The sequence below is a fragment of the Etheostoma spectabile genome, unplaced genomic scaffold (assembly GCF_008692095.1).
Source record: "Etheostoma spectabile isolate EspeVRDwgs_2016 unplaced genomic scaffold, UIUC_Espe_1.0 scaffold00000159, whole genome shotgun sequence".
Lineage (NCBI taxonomy): Eukaryota > Metazoa > Chordata > Actinopteri > Perciformes > Percidae > Etheostoma > Etheostoma spectabile.
The window spans coordinates 96263-110366 of NW_022602562.1; the positions used below are offsets into that span (position 1 = coordinate 96263).

General features: G+C 46.8%; 1 protein-coding gene across 1 annotated transcript; it reads left to right on the top strand.

Moving 5' to 3' along the window:
- Positions 1–116: 116 nt before the first annotated feature.
- LOC116674403 (NLR family CARD domain-containing protein 3-like) lies at positions 117–13629 on the top strand. Its single transcript, XM_032506887.1, has 8 exons — positions 117–183; positions 795–961; positions 1519–2121; positions 2160–2602; positions 3244–3417; positions 3684–3857; positions 12750–12796; positions 12919–13629. Exons 1-8 carry the CDS (start codon positions 117–119, stop codon positions 13449–13451), a joined length of 2208 nt encoding a protein of 735 aa, XP_032362778.1. The 3' UTR covers positions 13452–13629.
- The last annotated feature ends 475 nt before the right edge of the window (positions 13630–14104 follow it).

A 14104-nucleotide genomic window follows, 5' to 3' on the forward strand; every position in this document is an offset into this window, starting at 1 on the left:
TTCCCAGCAATCCCAAGGTGTAAACTGGAGAAAGAAACCCGGCTTAACACCGTGGATATGATGCTCCAGACCTACAGTAAAACATTATTGATGTGACCAGAATAGTTTTAGTGAAGATGAATCGATATGATCTGGTGAAGAAGTTACCGCGTCATGGAGAAGTCAACACCCCAGAAGTTGAAGGTAAGTCATATTCATTATCAATTTAAAAAAGTGGATGTAACAAAGATCAAACTTGTATATCCCAGTCTTCAACAACCAAAGCTGCGTTACCTATGTCTCCCTATTATCTACAAAGATACATATGTTGTGTTGACAAGAAGAGAACAAGCTCCCAATCCTCCACCAGAGGAACTACATTTAAAGGGTCTCTGACAACAAAACATGATGAAACCCAGTCAGACTGTTTTGGTAACTGCTGGTTAGAGTCGGCACACTCTGATGTCACTGGAAGAAACTGCTTGGGCAATATTAATTCCCTCTGTTATTAAGTCATATACCTTCTGGTTTATTTGGAAATGAAGAGTTCCTAGACGTATGACTGAGACACAGTATAGCAGTAACAAGAGGAGAAACTCAACAGAACGCACCCATGACCGAGCTGCAGCTCCGCCATCTTGGACTGAACCCACACAACCTTCTCTAGAGTTTGGCCTCTTGTTACTTCTATACTTTTTGACTGAGACACCCAACATATCGGTTGTTTTTGTGAATAGATTTGATGAATACAGAAATGTGCACACTCACATTCACCAGAACAAACCCTCATTGACATCATTGTTTTATTCATTCAGAGATTCGTGCTGCGTGTCATCGAAAACTCAAATCTAAGCTAGACAGGAAGTTCCAGCGTGTGTTTGAGGGGATTGCTAAAGAAGGAGACCAAACTGTTCTGGATCAGATGTTCACAGAGATCTACCTCATGAAGGGAGGGGCTGCAGAGGTCAATGATCAACATGAGGTCAGACAGATTGAAACAGCATCCTGGAAACCAGACAGACCAGAAACAATAATCAGACAAGAAGACATCTTTAAAACCCCACCTGGAAGAGATGAACTAATCAGAGCAGTGATGACAACGGGAGTGGCTGGCATCGGGAAAACAGTCTTAACACAGAAGTTCACTCTGGACTGGGCTGAAGGCAAAGCCAACCAGGACATCCAGTTCTTATTCCCATTCACCTTCAGAGAGCTGAATGTGCTGAAAGAGAGAAAGTTCAGCTTGGTGGAACTTGTTGATCTCTTCTTTAGTGAAACCAAAGAAGCAGGACTCAGCAGGTTTGAAGAGGTCCCGGTGGTCTTCATCTTTGACGGTCTGGATGAGTGTCGACCTCCTCTGGACTTCCCCAACACTGAGATCCTGACTGATGTTACAGAGTCCACCTCAGTGGGTGTGCTGCTGACAAACCTCATCAGGGGGAATCTGCTTCCCTCTGCTCGCCTCTGGATAACCACACGACTGCAGCAGCCAATCAGATCCCTCCTGGGTGTGTTGACATGGTGACAGAGGTCAGAGGGTTCACTGACACCCAGAAGGAGGAGTACTTCAGGAAGAGATTCAGAGATGAGGAGCAGGCCAGCAGAATCATCTCCCACATCAAGAGATCCCGAAGCCTCCACATCATGTGCCACATCCCAGTCTTCTGCTGGATCACTGCTACAGTTCTGGAGAAGGTGTTGAAGATCAGAGAGGGAGGAGAACTGCCCAAGACCTTGACTGAGATGTACATCCACTTCCTGGTGGTTCAGTCCAAACAGAAGAATGTCAAGTATGATGGAATAACTGAGACAGATCAAACCTGGAGTCCAAAAACCAGGAAGATGATTGAGTCCCTGGGAAAACTGGCTTTTGAGCAGTTGCAAAAAGGCAACCTGATCTTCTATGAATCAGACCTGACAGAGTGTGGCATCGATATCAACGCAGCCTCAGTGGTCTCAGGAGTGTTCACACAGATCTTTAAAGAGGAGAGTGGACTGTACCAGGACAAGGTGTTCTGCTTCATCCATCTGAGTGTTCAGGAGTTCCTTGCTGCTCTTCATGTCCATCTGACCTTCACCGACTCTGGAGTCAACCTTCTGGCTGAAGAACAAACAACATCCAAGCTTTCTAAATTCTTCAGAGTCAGACTAAACAAACATCATCAGCACGTTTCTACCAGAGAGCTGTGGACAAGGCCTTACAGAGTCTAAATGGACACCTGGACTTGTTCCTTCGCTTCCTCCTGGGTCTTTCACTGCAGACCAATCAGAGTCTCCTACGAGGTCTGATGACACAGACAGGAAGTAGCTCAGAGACCAATCAGGAAACAGTGAAGTACATCAAGAAGAAGATGGATAAGAATCAGTCTGCAGAGAGAAGCATCAATCTGTTCCACTGTCTGAATGAACTGAATGATCGTTCTCTAGTGGAGCAGATCCAACGGTACCTGAGTTCAGGAAGTCTCTCCACAGATAAACTGTCTCCTGCTCAGTGGTCAGCTCTGGTCTTCATCTTACTGTCATCAGAAGAAGATCTGGACGTGTTTGACCTGAAGAAATACTCTGCTTCAGAGGAGGCTCTTCTGAGGCTGCTGCCAGTGGTCAAAGCCTCCAAAAAAGCTCTGTACGTGGGATTTATTCATCAATAAATACTCTATCTTTTTACAACAGGAGTTAATAATAAATAACTTCCTGTTGTCTCTCCAGGCTGAGTGGCTGTAACCTGTCAGAGAGAAGCTGTGACACTCTGTCCTCAGTTCTCAGCTCCCAGTCCTCTAGTCTGAGAGAGCTGGACCTGAGTAACAACAACCTGCAGGATTCAGGAGTGGAGCTGGTCTCTGATGGACTGAAGAGTCCACACTGTACACTGGAGACTCTCAGGTTAGACCAACTTACTCTTTGTCTTTAATTTGAGATGTTTGTGTAGTTGTTTCTTTAGATAATTTCATTTAAACAACCCTTCTCATGTCAGGACTAATTTCAGATAGTCTTTGAATGTTTCCTAAGTATTTTGTTTTTATTTATAATCATATGTCATAAAGCCTGAAATATGAATTGTGGCTGAGTTCTAGAAATATTTTTTTTATTTTATTATCATGTGACTTTGATACCTGGTTCAGTCTTGATTAGTTATCTGCAACTTGTTTAGAATTAAACAGAAAGGACTTGAACTGAAAGAGGATTTAATATAATAAATCTATAAATTCCAGACTCAACATTTAAACCTACAGATGTTATCTGTCTTGTTTCCTGTTGTCTCTTCAGGCTGAGTGGCTGTAACCTGTCAGAGAGAAGCTGTGAAGCTCTGTCCTCAGTTCTCAGCTCCCAGTCCTCTAGTCTGAGAGAGCTGGACCTGAGTCACAACAACCTGCAGGATTCAGGAGGGAAGCTGGTCTCTGATGGACTGAAGAGTCCACACTGCACTCTGGAGACTCTCAGGTCAGGCTTCATTAACCCGTTCAACTGATGACCATTTAAACTCTGACTAACTTTAGTTCATAAACAGCTGACGTGGAGCTTTGTGTCTGTTGATGTGATGAACTTTAGCAGTAGTTTTGAGACTCAATAATTAAATCCTGCAGATGATTCTAAAGATTATTCAAAATCTGGACTAAAATGTACCTGGACAACAAGCAAAGAAAGAACTAGCACATGGCTCCACGTGTTGACAGAGGCTTCCTGTGTGTTGTTCTGTGTGTTTCCAGTCTGTCAGGCTGTCTGATCTCAGAGGAAGGCTGTTCTTCTCTGGTCTCAGCTCTGAGCTCCAACCCCTCCCATCTGAGAGAGCTGGACCTGAGCTACAATCATCCGGGAGACTCAGAAGTGAAGCTGCTGTCAGCGGTACTGAAGGATCCTCTCTGGAGACTGGACACTCTCAGGTACACACACTGATCAACAAGAAGGAGATATTAGTGTAGGACGTTTTAAAGGAGAACATCTTCAGAAACTAAAATCATAACTCCCTTTGTTAATAGTTGATGGAGTTTGGACAGATATCTGTCTGTGGATTTAAGAAACATCTTTTTCCTCTTTCCTGGGATCAAATCAGTTTCAACTACACAAAGAGAGAAATGTTAAACAAACATGATCTTGCCGTTCCTAAATACACACTAATATAATAATACACTAATCTAATACACACTAATATAATAAGACACATTAATATAATACACATTAATATATAAATACACATGACTATAATAATAATACAATGTAATTGCCTGCTTCATGGCTTGGGGGGTCAGGGTTAGGTTATTGTAAATACATCCTGTCTGGGGGGTTAGTTTATTGTAAATACATCCTGTCCTGGGGGGTTAGGGTTAGGTTATTGTAAATACATCCTGTCCTGGGGGGTCAAGGTTAGGTTATTGTAAATACATCCTGTCCTGGGGGGTTAGGGTTATGTTATTGTAAATACATCCTGTCCTGGGGGGGTCAAGGTTATGTTATTGTAAATACATCCTGTCCTGGGGGGTTAGGTTACTGAAAATATATCCTTTCCTGAGGGGTCAGGGTTAGGTTATTGTGAATAGATCCTGTCCTGGGGGGTTAGAGTTAGGTTATTGTAAATACATCCTGTCCTAGGGGGTTAGGGTTAGGTTATTGTAAACAGATCCTGTCCTGGGGGGTTAGGTTATTGTAAATACATCCTGTCCTGGGGGGTCAGGGTTAGGTTTTTGTAAATACATCCTATCCTGGAGGGTTAGGGTTAGGTTATTGTAAATAAATCCTGTCCTGGGGGGTTAGGTTATTGTAAATACATCCTGTCCTGGGGGGTTAGTGTTAGGTTATTGTAAATACATCCTGTCCTGGGGGGTTAGGGTTAGGTTATTGTAAATACATCCTGTCCTGGGGGGTTAGGTTACTGTAAATACATCCTGTCTTGGGGGGTTAGGTTTAGGTTATTGTAAATACATCCTGTCCTGGGGGGTTAGGGTTAGGTTATTGTAATACATCCTGTCCTGGGGGTTAGGGTTATGTTATTGTAAATACATCCTGTCCTGGGGGGTCAAGGTTAGGTTAATGTAAATACATCCTTTCCTGGGGGGTTAGGTTACTGTAAATACATCCTGTCTTGGGGGGTTAGGTTTAGGTTATTGTAAATACATCCTGTCCTGGGGGTTAGGGTTAGGTTATTGTAAATACATCCTGTCCTGGGGGGTTAGGGTTATGTTATTGTAAATACATCCTGTCGGGGTCAAGGTTAGGTTATTGTAAATACATCCTGTCCTGGGGGGTTAGGGTTAGGTTGGATTATTGTAAATACATCCTGTCCTGGGGTGTTATGTTACTGTAAATACATCCTGTCCTGGGGGGTTAGGTTTAGGTTATTGTAAATACATCCTGTCCTGGGGATTTAGGTTATTGTAAATACATCCTGTCCTGGGGGTTAGGGTTAGGTTATTGTAAATACATCCTGTCCTGGGGGGTCAAGGTTAGGTTATTGTAAATACATCCTGTCCTAGGGGGTTAGGGTTAGGTTATTGTAAATACATCCTGTCCTGGGGGGGTTAGGGTTAGGTTATTGTAAATACATCCTGTCCTAGGGCGTTAGGGTTAGGTTATTGTAAATACATCCTGTCCTGGGTGGTTAGGGTTAGGTTATTGTAAATACATCCTGTCCTGGGTGGTTAGGTTATAGTAAATACATCCTGTCCTGGGGGGTTAGGTTATTGTAAATACATCCTGTCCTGGGGGGTTAGGTTATTGTAAATACATCCTGTCCTGGGGGGTTAGGGTTAGGTTATTGTAAATACATCATGTCGGGGTCAAGGTTAGGTTATTGTAAATAAATCCTGTCCTGGGGGGTTAGGGTTAGGGTTAGGTATTTGTAAATACATCCTGTCCTGGGGGTTAGGTTACTGTAAATTCATCCTGTCCTGGGGGGTTAGGGTCAGGTTATTGTAAATACATCCTGTCCTGGGGGGTTAGGTTATTGTAAATACATCCTGTCCTGGGGGATAGGGTTAGGTTATTGTAAATACATCCTGTCGGGGTCAAGGTTAGGTTATTTTAAATACATCCTGTCCTGGGGGGTTAGGTTTAGGTTATTGTAAATACATCCTGTCCTGGGGGTTAGGTTATTGTAAATACATCCTGTCCTGGGGGGTTGGTTACTGTAAATACATCCTGTCCTGGGGGGTTAGGTTTAGGTTATTGTAAATACATCCTGTCCTGGGGGGTTAGGTTATTGTAAATACATCCTGTCCTGGGGGGTTAGGGTTAGGTTATTGTAAATACATCCTGTCCTGGGTGTTCAAGGTTAGGTTATTGTAAATACATCCTGTCCTGGGGGGTTAGGGTTAGGGTTAGGTTATTGTAAATACATCCTTTCCTAGAGGTTTAGGTTATTGTAAATACATCCTGTCCTGGGGGGTTAGGGTTAGGTTATTGTAAATACATCCTGTCTGGGTCAAGGTTAGGTTATTGTAAATACATCCTGTCCTGGGGGGTTAGGGTTAGGGTTAGGTTATTGTAAATACATCCTGTCCTGGTGGGTTAGGTTTAGGTTATTGTAAATAGATCCTGACCTGTTGGGTTAGGTTATTGTAAATACATCCTGTCCTGGGGGGTTAGGTTACTGTAAATACATCCTGTCCTGGGGGGTTAGGTTTAGGTTATTGTAAATACCTCCTGTCCTGGGGGGTTAGGTTATTGTAAATACATCCTGTCCTGGGGGTTAGGGTTAGGTTATTGTAAATACATCCTGCCCTGGGGGTCAAGGTTAGGTTATTGTAAATACATCCTTTCCTGGGGGGTTAGGTTACTGTAAATATATCCTGTCCTATGGGGTCAGGGTTAGGTTATTGTAAATACTTCCTGTCCTGGGGGGTTAGGTTTAAATGTAAATGTGCTGTATTTATATAGCGCTTTTCTAGTCTTAACGACTACTCAATGCGCTTTTACATCTACAGGAAACATTCATCGAACCACCAACCTTCCGATTGGCAGGCAACCGCTCTACCACTGAGCCACAGCCGCCCCCAGGTTAGGTTATTGTAAATACATCCTGTCCTGTGGGGTTAGGTTATTGTAAATACATCCTGTCCTGGATGTCCCTTCAAAAACTCTAATGGAAGCCCGGGGCCCCCGTCTGGAGCCAGGCCCAGACGGTGGGCTCGTGAGCGAGTGCCTGGTGGCCGGGTTTACCACGGAGCCCGGTCGGGCACAGCCCGAAGAAGCAACGTGGCACTTCTCCCTCCAGCCCATGGGCCCACCACCTGTGGGAGGATCCAAAGGGGTCGAGTGCGCTGCCACATGGGTGGCGGCGAAGGTCAGGGGCTTCGACGGACCAGACCCGGGCGGCAGTGGCTGGCTCACGGGACGTGGAATGTCACCTCTCTGTGGGGGAAGGAGCCGGAACTTGTGCGGGAGGTGGAGCGCTATCAGTTAGATCTGGTGGGGCTTACCTCTACGCACAGTCTCGGTTCTGGAACCGTACTCCTGGATAGGGGTTGGACTCTGTCCTACTCTGGAGTTGCCCAGGGTGTGAGGCGCCGGGCGGGTGTGGTGATACTCATAAGCCCCCAGCTAAGCGCCGCTGCGTTGGAGTTTACCCCGGTGGACGAGAGGGTCGCCTCCCTACGCCTGCGGGTGATGGGGGGGAAAACTCTGACTGTTGTTTGTGCGTATGCACCAAACAAGAGTTCGGAGTATTCGGCCTTCTTGGAGACCTTGAATGGAGTCCTGTATGGGGCTCCAGTGGGGGACTCCATTGTTCTCCTGGGGGACTCAACGCACACGTGGGCAATGATGGAGATACTTGGAGAGGCGTGATTGGGAGGAACGGCCTCCCTGATCTAAACCAGAGCGGTTGTCTGTTGTTGGACTTCTGTGCTAGTCATGGATTGTCCATCACAAACACCACGTTCGAACATAGGGATGTTCATACGTGTACGTGGTACCAGAGCACCCTAGGCCAAAGGTCAATGATCGATTTTATAATCGTTTCATCTGATCTGAGGCCGTATGTTTTGGACACTCGGGCCCAAACGTGTAGTGCGGGTAAACTGGGAACGCCTGGAAGAGGCCCCTGTTCGACGGACTTTCAACTCGCACCTCCGGCGGAGCTTTTCGTGAATCCCTGTGGAGGCTGGGGGCATTGAACCTGAGTGGACAATGTTCAAAGTTTCCATTGCTAAAGCTGCGGCAGCGAGCTGTGGTCTTAGGGTCTTAGGTGCCTCAAGGGGCGGTAACCCACGAACACCCTGGTGGACACCGGTGGTCAGGGAAGCCGTCCGACTGAAGAAGGAGTCTTTCCGGGATATGTTATCCCGGAGGACTCCGGAGGCAGTTGCAGGGTACCGACGGGCCCGAAGGGCTGCAGCCTCTGCCGTGACAGAGGCAAAGCAGCGGGCGTGGGAGAAGTTCGGAGAAGACATGGAGAAGGACTTTCGGTCGGCACCAAGGTGCTTCTGGAAAACCGTTCGCCACCTCAGGAGGGGGAAGCGAGGGATCATCCAAGCTGTATACAGTAAGGATGGGACGTTGTTGACCTCAAGTGGGGAGGTAATAGATTGGTGGAAGGAGCACTTTGAGGAACTCCTAAATCCAGCTGACACGCCCTCTGTGGTGGAGGCAGAGCAGGAGGATGATGGGGGATTGTCGTCAATTTCCCTGGTGGAAGTCGCTGAGGTAGTCAAACAACTCCACAGCGGCAAAGCCCCAGGGATTGATGAGATCCGTCCAGAAATGCTGAAGGCTCTGGGTGTGGAGGGGCTGTCTTGGTTGACACGCCTCTTCAACATTGCGTGGAAGTCTGGGACGGTGCCTACGGAGTGGCACACCGGGGTGGTGGTTCCCCTCTTCAAAAAGGGGGACCAGAGGGTATGTGCCAACTACAGGGGTATCACACTTCTCAGCCTCCCTGGTAAAGTCTACTCGGTTCGGCCGATAGTCGAACCTCGGATTGAAGAGGAACAATGCGGATTCCGTCCTGGTCGTGGAACAACGGATAGGATCTTTACTCTCGCAAGGATCCTGGAGGGGGCCTGGGAGTATGCCCAACCAGTCTACATGTGTTTTGTGGATCTGGAGAAGGCGTATGACCGGGTTCCCAGGGAGAAATTGTGGGAGGTGCTGCGGGAGTATGGGGTGAGGGGGTCCCTTCTCAGGGCCATCCAATCTCTGTATGACCAAAGCGAGAGCTGGGTCCGGGTTCTCGGCAGTAAGTCGGACTCGTTCCAGGTGAGGGTTGGCCTCCGCCAGGGCTGCGCTTTGTCACCAATCCTGTTTGTAATATATATGGACAGGATATCGAGGCGTAGTCGGGGCGGGGAGGGGTTGCAGTTCGGTGGGCTCGGGATCTCATCGCTGCTTTTTGCAGATGATGTGGTCCTGATGGCATCATCGGTCTGTGACCTTCAGCACTCACTGGATCGGTTCGCAGCCGAGTGTGAAGCGGCTGGGATGAGGATCAGCACCTCTAAATCTGAGGCCATGGTTCTCAGCAGGAAACCGATGGAGTGCTTTCTTCGGGTAGGGATTGAGTCCTTACCTCAAGTGAAGGAGTTTAAGTACCTTGGGGTCTTGTTCGCGAGTGAGGGGACCATGGAGCGTGAGATTGGTCGGAGAATCGGAGCAGCCGGTGCGGTATTACATTCTGTTTATCGCACCGTTGTGACGAAAAGAGAGCTGAGCCAGAAGGCAAAGTTCTCGATCTAACGGGCAATTTTCGTTCCTACCCTCACCTATGGTCATGAAGGCCGGGTCATGACCGAAAGAACGAGATCCAGGGTATAAGCTGCCGAAATGGGTTTCCTCAGGAGGGTGGCTGGCGTCTCCCTTAGAGATAGGGTGAGAAGCTCAGTCATCCGAGAGGAGCTCGGAGTAGAGCCGCTGCTCCTTCGCGTTGAAAGGAGCCAGTTGAGGTGGTTCGGGCATCTGGTAAGGATGCCTCCTGGGCGTCTCCCTAGGGAGGTGTTCCAGGCACGTCCAACTGGGAGGAGACCTCGGGGAAGACCCAGGACTAGGTGGAGAAATGATATCTCCAACCTGGCCTGGGAACGCCTCGGGATCCCCAGTCGGAGCTGGCTGATGTGGCTCGGGAAAGGGAAGTTTGGGGTCCCCTACTGGAGCTGCTGCCCCCGCGACCCGATACCGGATAAGCGGATGAAGATGGATGGATGGATCCTGTCCTGGGGGGTTAGAGTTAGGTTATTGTAAATACATCCTGTCCTGGGGGGTTAGGGTTAGGTTAGCTGGTTGCTTATTGGCTGTTGGTTATCCTTGTTGCTTATTGGCTGTTGTTTATCCTTGTTGCTTATTGGCTGTTGGTTATCCTAGTTGCTTATTGGCTGTTGGTTATCCTTGTTGCTTATTGGCTGTTGGTTATCCTTGTTGCTTATTGGCTGTTGGTTATCCTTGTTGCTAATTGGCTGTTGGTTATCCTTGTTGCTTATTGGCTGTTGGTTATCCTTGTTGCTTATTGGCTGTTGGTTATCCTTGTTGCTTATTGGCTGTTGGTTATCCTTTGGGGGATTTATCTCGTTGCTGAAGGCCGTTTCCAGAGTTTGCTGCTGCAGTTCTTCCTTTTACTTTTTGTAAATTCGTTGAGCTCTTTAGCGTGACGCGTCTTCAAATGTTTAATTAAGTTGCTGCTGTTGAAATTTGCAACTCTCGTACCACCCCTCGAAACTGCTTCTTTAGCTTGTTTTAAGGAGGCGTTAGGTGATCAGTTCTTCTTCGCCCCTCTAAAACAGCAGCGCAACTATTTTAAGAGCAGCGAAGAAGAACTGTGTCCGAGCTAACGGAGCTAACCAGTAAATAGATTCCTATTTCTAATAGTTTACGTGGTGTCGGATCGATGCCTGGACTCCAGTACTCGATGATACCGATGCCATTTCCAGCAGTATCAGAGGTCTTTCTGATACTGGCATCAGAATCAGAACATCTCTACATGTAGTAGATCCAGATTAAAGACCTGGTCCTTCTGCTGTTACCAAAGCCTTAGAGAGAGAGAGAGGTTAGAGAGAGTGAGACAGGTTAGAGAGAGAGACAGGTTAGAAAGAGACAGGTTAGAGAGAGAGACAGGTTAGAGAGAGAGACAGGTTAGAGAGAGAGAGACAAGTTAGAGAGAGACAGGTTAGAGAAAGAGACAGGTTAGAGAGAGAGACAGGTTAGAGAGAGAGACAGGTTAGAAAGAGACAGGTTAGAGAGAGAGACAGGTTAGAGAGAGAGACAAGTAAGAGAGAGACAGGTTAGAGAGAGAGACAAGTTAGAGAGAGACCGGTTAGAGAGAGACAGGTTAGAGAGATAGAGACAGGTTAGAGAGAGAGAGACAGGTTAGAGAGAGACAGGTTAGAGAGAGAGAGACAGGTTAGAGAGAGAGAGACAGGTTAGAGAGAGAGAGACAGGTTAGAGAGAGAGAGACAGGTTAGAGAGAGAGAGACAGGTTAGAGAGAGAGAGAGAGAGACTGCTTAGAGAGAGAGACGGGTTAGAGAGAGAGAGAGAGAGACTGCTTAGAGAGAGAGACGGGTTAGAGAGAGAGAGAGAGACAGCTTAGAGAGAGAGACGGGTTAGAGAGAGAGAAAGGTTAGAGAGAGAGAGACAGGTTAGAGAGAGAGACAGGTTAGAGAGAGAGAGACAGGTTAGAGAGAGAGACAGGTTAGAGAGAGAGAGGTTAGAGAGAGAGAGAGACAGGTTAGAGAGAGAGAGACAGGATAGAGAGAGAGAGGTTAGAGAGAGAGACAGGTTAGAGAGAGAGAGACAGGTTAAAGAGAGACAGGTTAGAGAGAGAGAGACAGGTTAGAGAGAGACAGGTTAGAGAGAGAGAGGTTAGAGAGAGAGAAAGGTTAGAGAGAGAGAGACAGGTTACAGAGAGAGAGACAGGTTAGAGAGAGAGAGACAGGTTAGAGAGAGAGACAGGTTAGAGAGAGAGACAGGTTAGAGAGAGAGAGAGAGACAGGATAGAGAGAGAGAGGTTAGAGAGAGGGACAGGTTAGAGAGAGAGAGACAGGTTAGAGAGAGACAGGTTAGAGAGAGAGAGACAGGTTAGAGAGAGAGGTTAGAGAGAGACAGGTTAGAGAGAGAGACAGCTTAGAGAGAGAGAGACACGTTAGAGAGAGAGAGGTTGGAGAGCGAGACAGGTTAGAGAGAGAGAGAGACAGGTTAGAGAGAGACAGGTTAGAGAGAGAGACAGCTTAGAGAGAGAGAGACAGGTTAGAGAGAGAGACAGCTTAGAGAGAGAGAGACAGGTTAGAGAGAGACAGGTTAGAGAGAGAGACAGCTTAGAGAGAGAGAGACAGGTTAGAGAGAGACAGGTTAGAGAGAGAGACAGGTAAGAGAGAGAGACAGGTTAGAGAGAGAGACAGGTTAGAGAGAGAGACAGGTTTGAGAGAGAGAAACAGGTTATAGAGAGAGAGACAGGTTAGAGAGAGAGAGAGAGAGAGGTTAGAGGGAGAGAGACAGGTTAGAGAGAGAGAGACAGGTTAGAGAGAGAGACAGGTTAGAGAGAGAGAGAGAGAGAGACAGGTTAGAGAGAGAGAGAGACAGGTTAGAGAGAGAGACAGGTTAGAGAGAGAGAGACAAGTTAGAGAGAGACAGGTTAGAGAGAGAGAGAGAGAGAGACAGGTTAGAGATAGAGAGAGACAGGTTAGAGAGAGAGACAGGTTAGAGAGAGAGAGACAGGTTAGAGGGAGAGAGAGACAGGTTAGAGAGAGAGAGAGACAGGTTAGAGAGAGAGAGACAGGTTAGAGAGAGACAGGTTAGAGGGAACCCAGCTGTGTGAGAGAGTGATGTAATGACCCCCCCCCCCCCCCCCTCCTTTCAGGGTGGAGCCTGCTGGAGTCAGATGGTTGACACCAGGTCTGAGGAAGTGTAAGTGTGTTTTTAATTCATTCATCAGACTGTGACATCACTCATTCAACCCTGTGATGTCATCACCAAAGAGCTGATTGGTTAATAACTGCAGCTGTGTTGTGTCTCGTTGTCTCCGTCAGATTCCTGTGAACTCACAGTCGACACCAACACGGTGAACAAGACCCTCAAACTGTCTGACAACAACAGGACGGTGACCCGGGTGGAGGAGGATCAGCCATATCCTGGTCATCCAGAGAGGTTTGAGTCCTGGTCTCAGCTGCTGTGTAGAGATGGTCTGACTGGTCGCTGTTACTGGGAGGTCCAGACCAGAGGAGGGGTTCATATATCAGTGAGTTACAGAGGAATCAGGAGGAGAGGAGACAGTAGAGACTGTATGTTTGGACGTAATGATCAGTCCTGGTGTCTGGTCTGCTATGATGATGGTCGTTACTCTGTCTGGCACAATAAGAGAAGAACCTCCGTCTCCGTCCCCCGTGTCTCTGGTAGAGTAGCAGTGTATGTGGACTGTCCTGCTGGCTCTCTGTCCTTCTACACAGTCTCCTCTGACTCACTGATCCACCTCCACACCTTCAACACCTCATTCACTCAGACCCTCTATCCTGGGTTTGGGTTCTGGTCTTGGGGCTCCTCAGTGTCTCTGAGTCCTGTGTAGGACGGAGAGTCTCCTCCTGTCTCTCACTGCTGATCAGCTGAGTCTGGACAGGATCACACACACACACACACACACACACCACACACACACACACACACACACACAGACACACATAACCACAAAACCACACACACACACACACACACACACACAACCACACACAGACACACACACACAACCACACACAGACACACACACATAACCACACACAGAGACAGACACACACACAAAGACACACACATACACACACACAACCACAGATAGAGTACACAACAAAAAACTTCAAAATAAAAGCACTTCCTGTGTCGGTTTGCAGGAAAACTAAATTCCTGTTATATAATATATTATATATATATACCTATATATATATATATATATATATATATATATATATATATATATATATATATATATATATATATAACATATCAGCTGTAAATCAAGTACTGTAAATACTGTAATACTGAGTTTTAATCACTATAATCTTCTTTAGACAACCTTAGTTTGAAACTAAACATGAAGTTCTTATTCCAGAGCTTTACTACCATTTTACAACAACGCAGTACTGCAGTACAACGGTGAGGTACTTTTACTAGAGTATCTTCATTTTCTCCTACTTGCCTATTGCACATTTTAATGATATATTTGTATAG

Excerpts from the sequence above, each read along its gene's own strand:
- LOC116674403 (XM_032506887.1), top strand. The coding sequence starts at position 117 with ATGAATCGATATGATCTGGTGAAGAAGTTACCGCGTCATGGAGAAGTC. Across the intron at positions 962-1,518 it reads AGGTCAATGATCAACATGAG|TTCACTGACACCCAGAAGGA; the intron begins GTCAGACAGATT and ends GAGGTCAGAGGG. Across the intron at positions 12,797-12,918 it reads GACACCAGGTCTGAGGAAGT|ATTCCTGTGAACTCACAGTC; the intron begins GTAAGTGTGTTT and ends TGTCTCCGTCAG.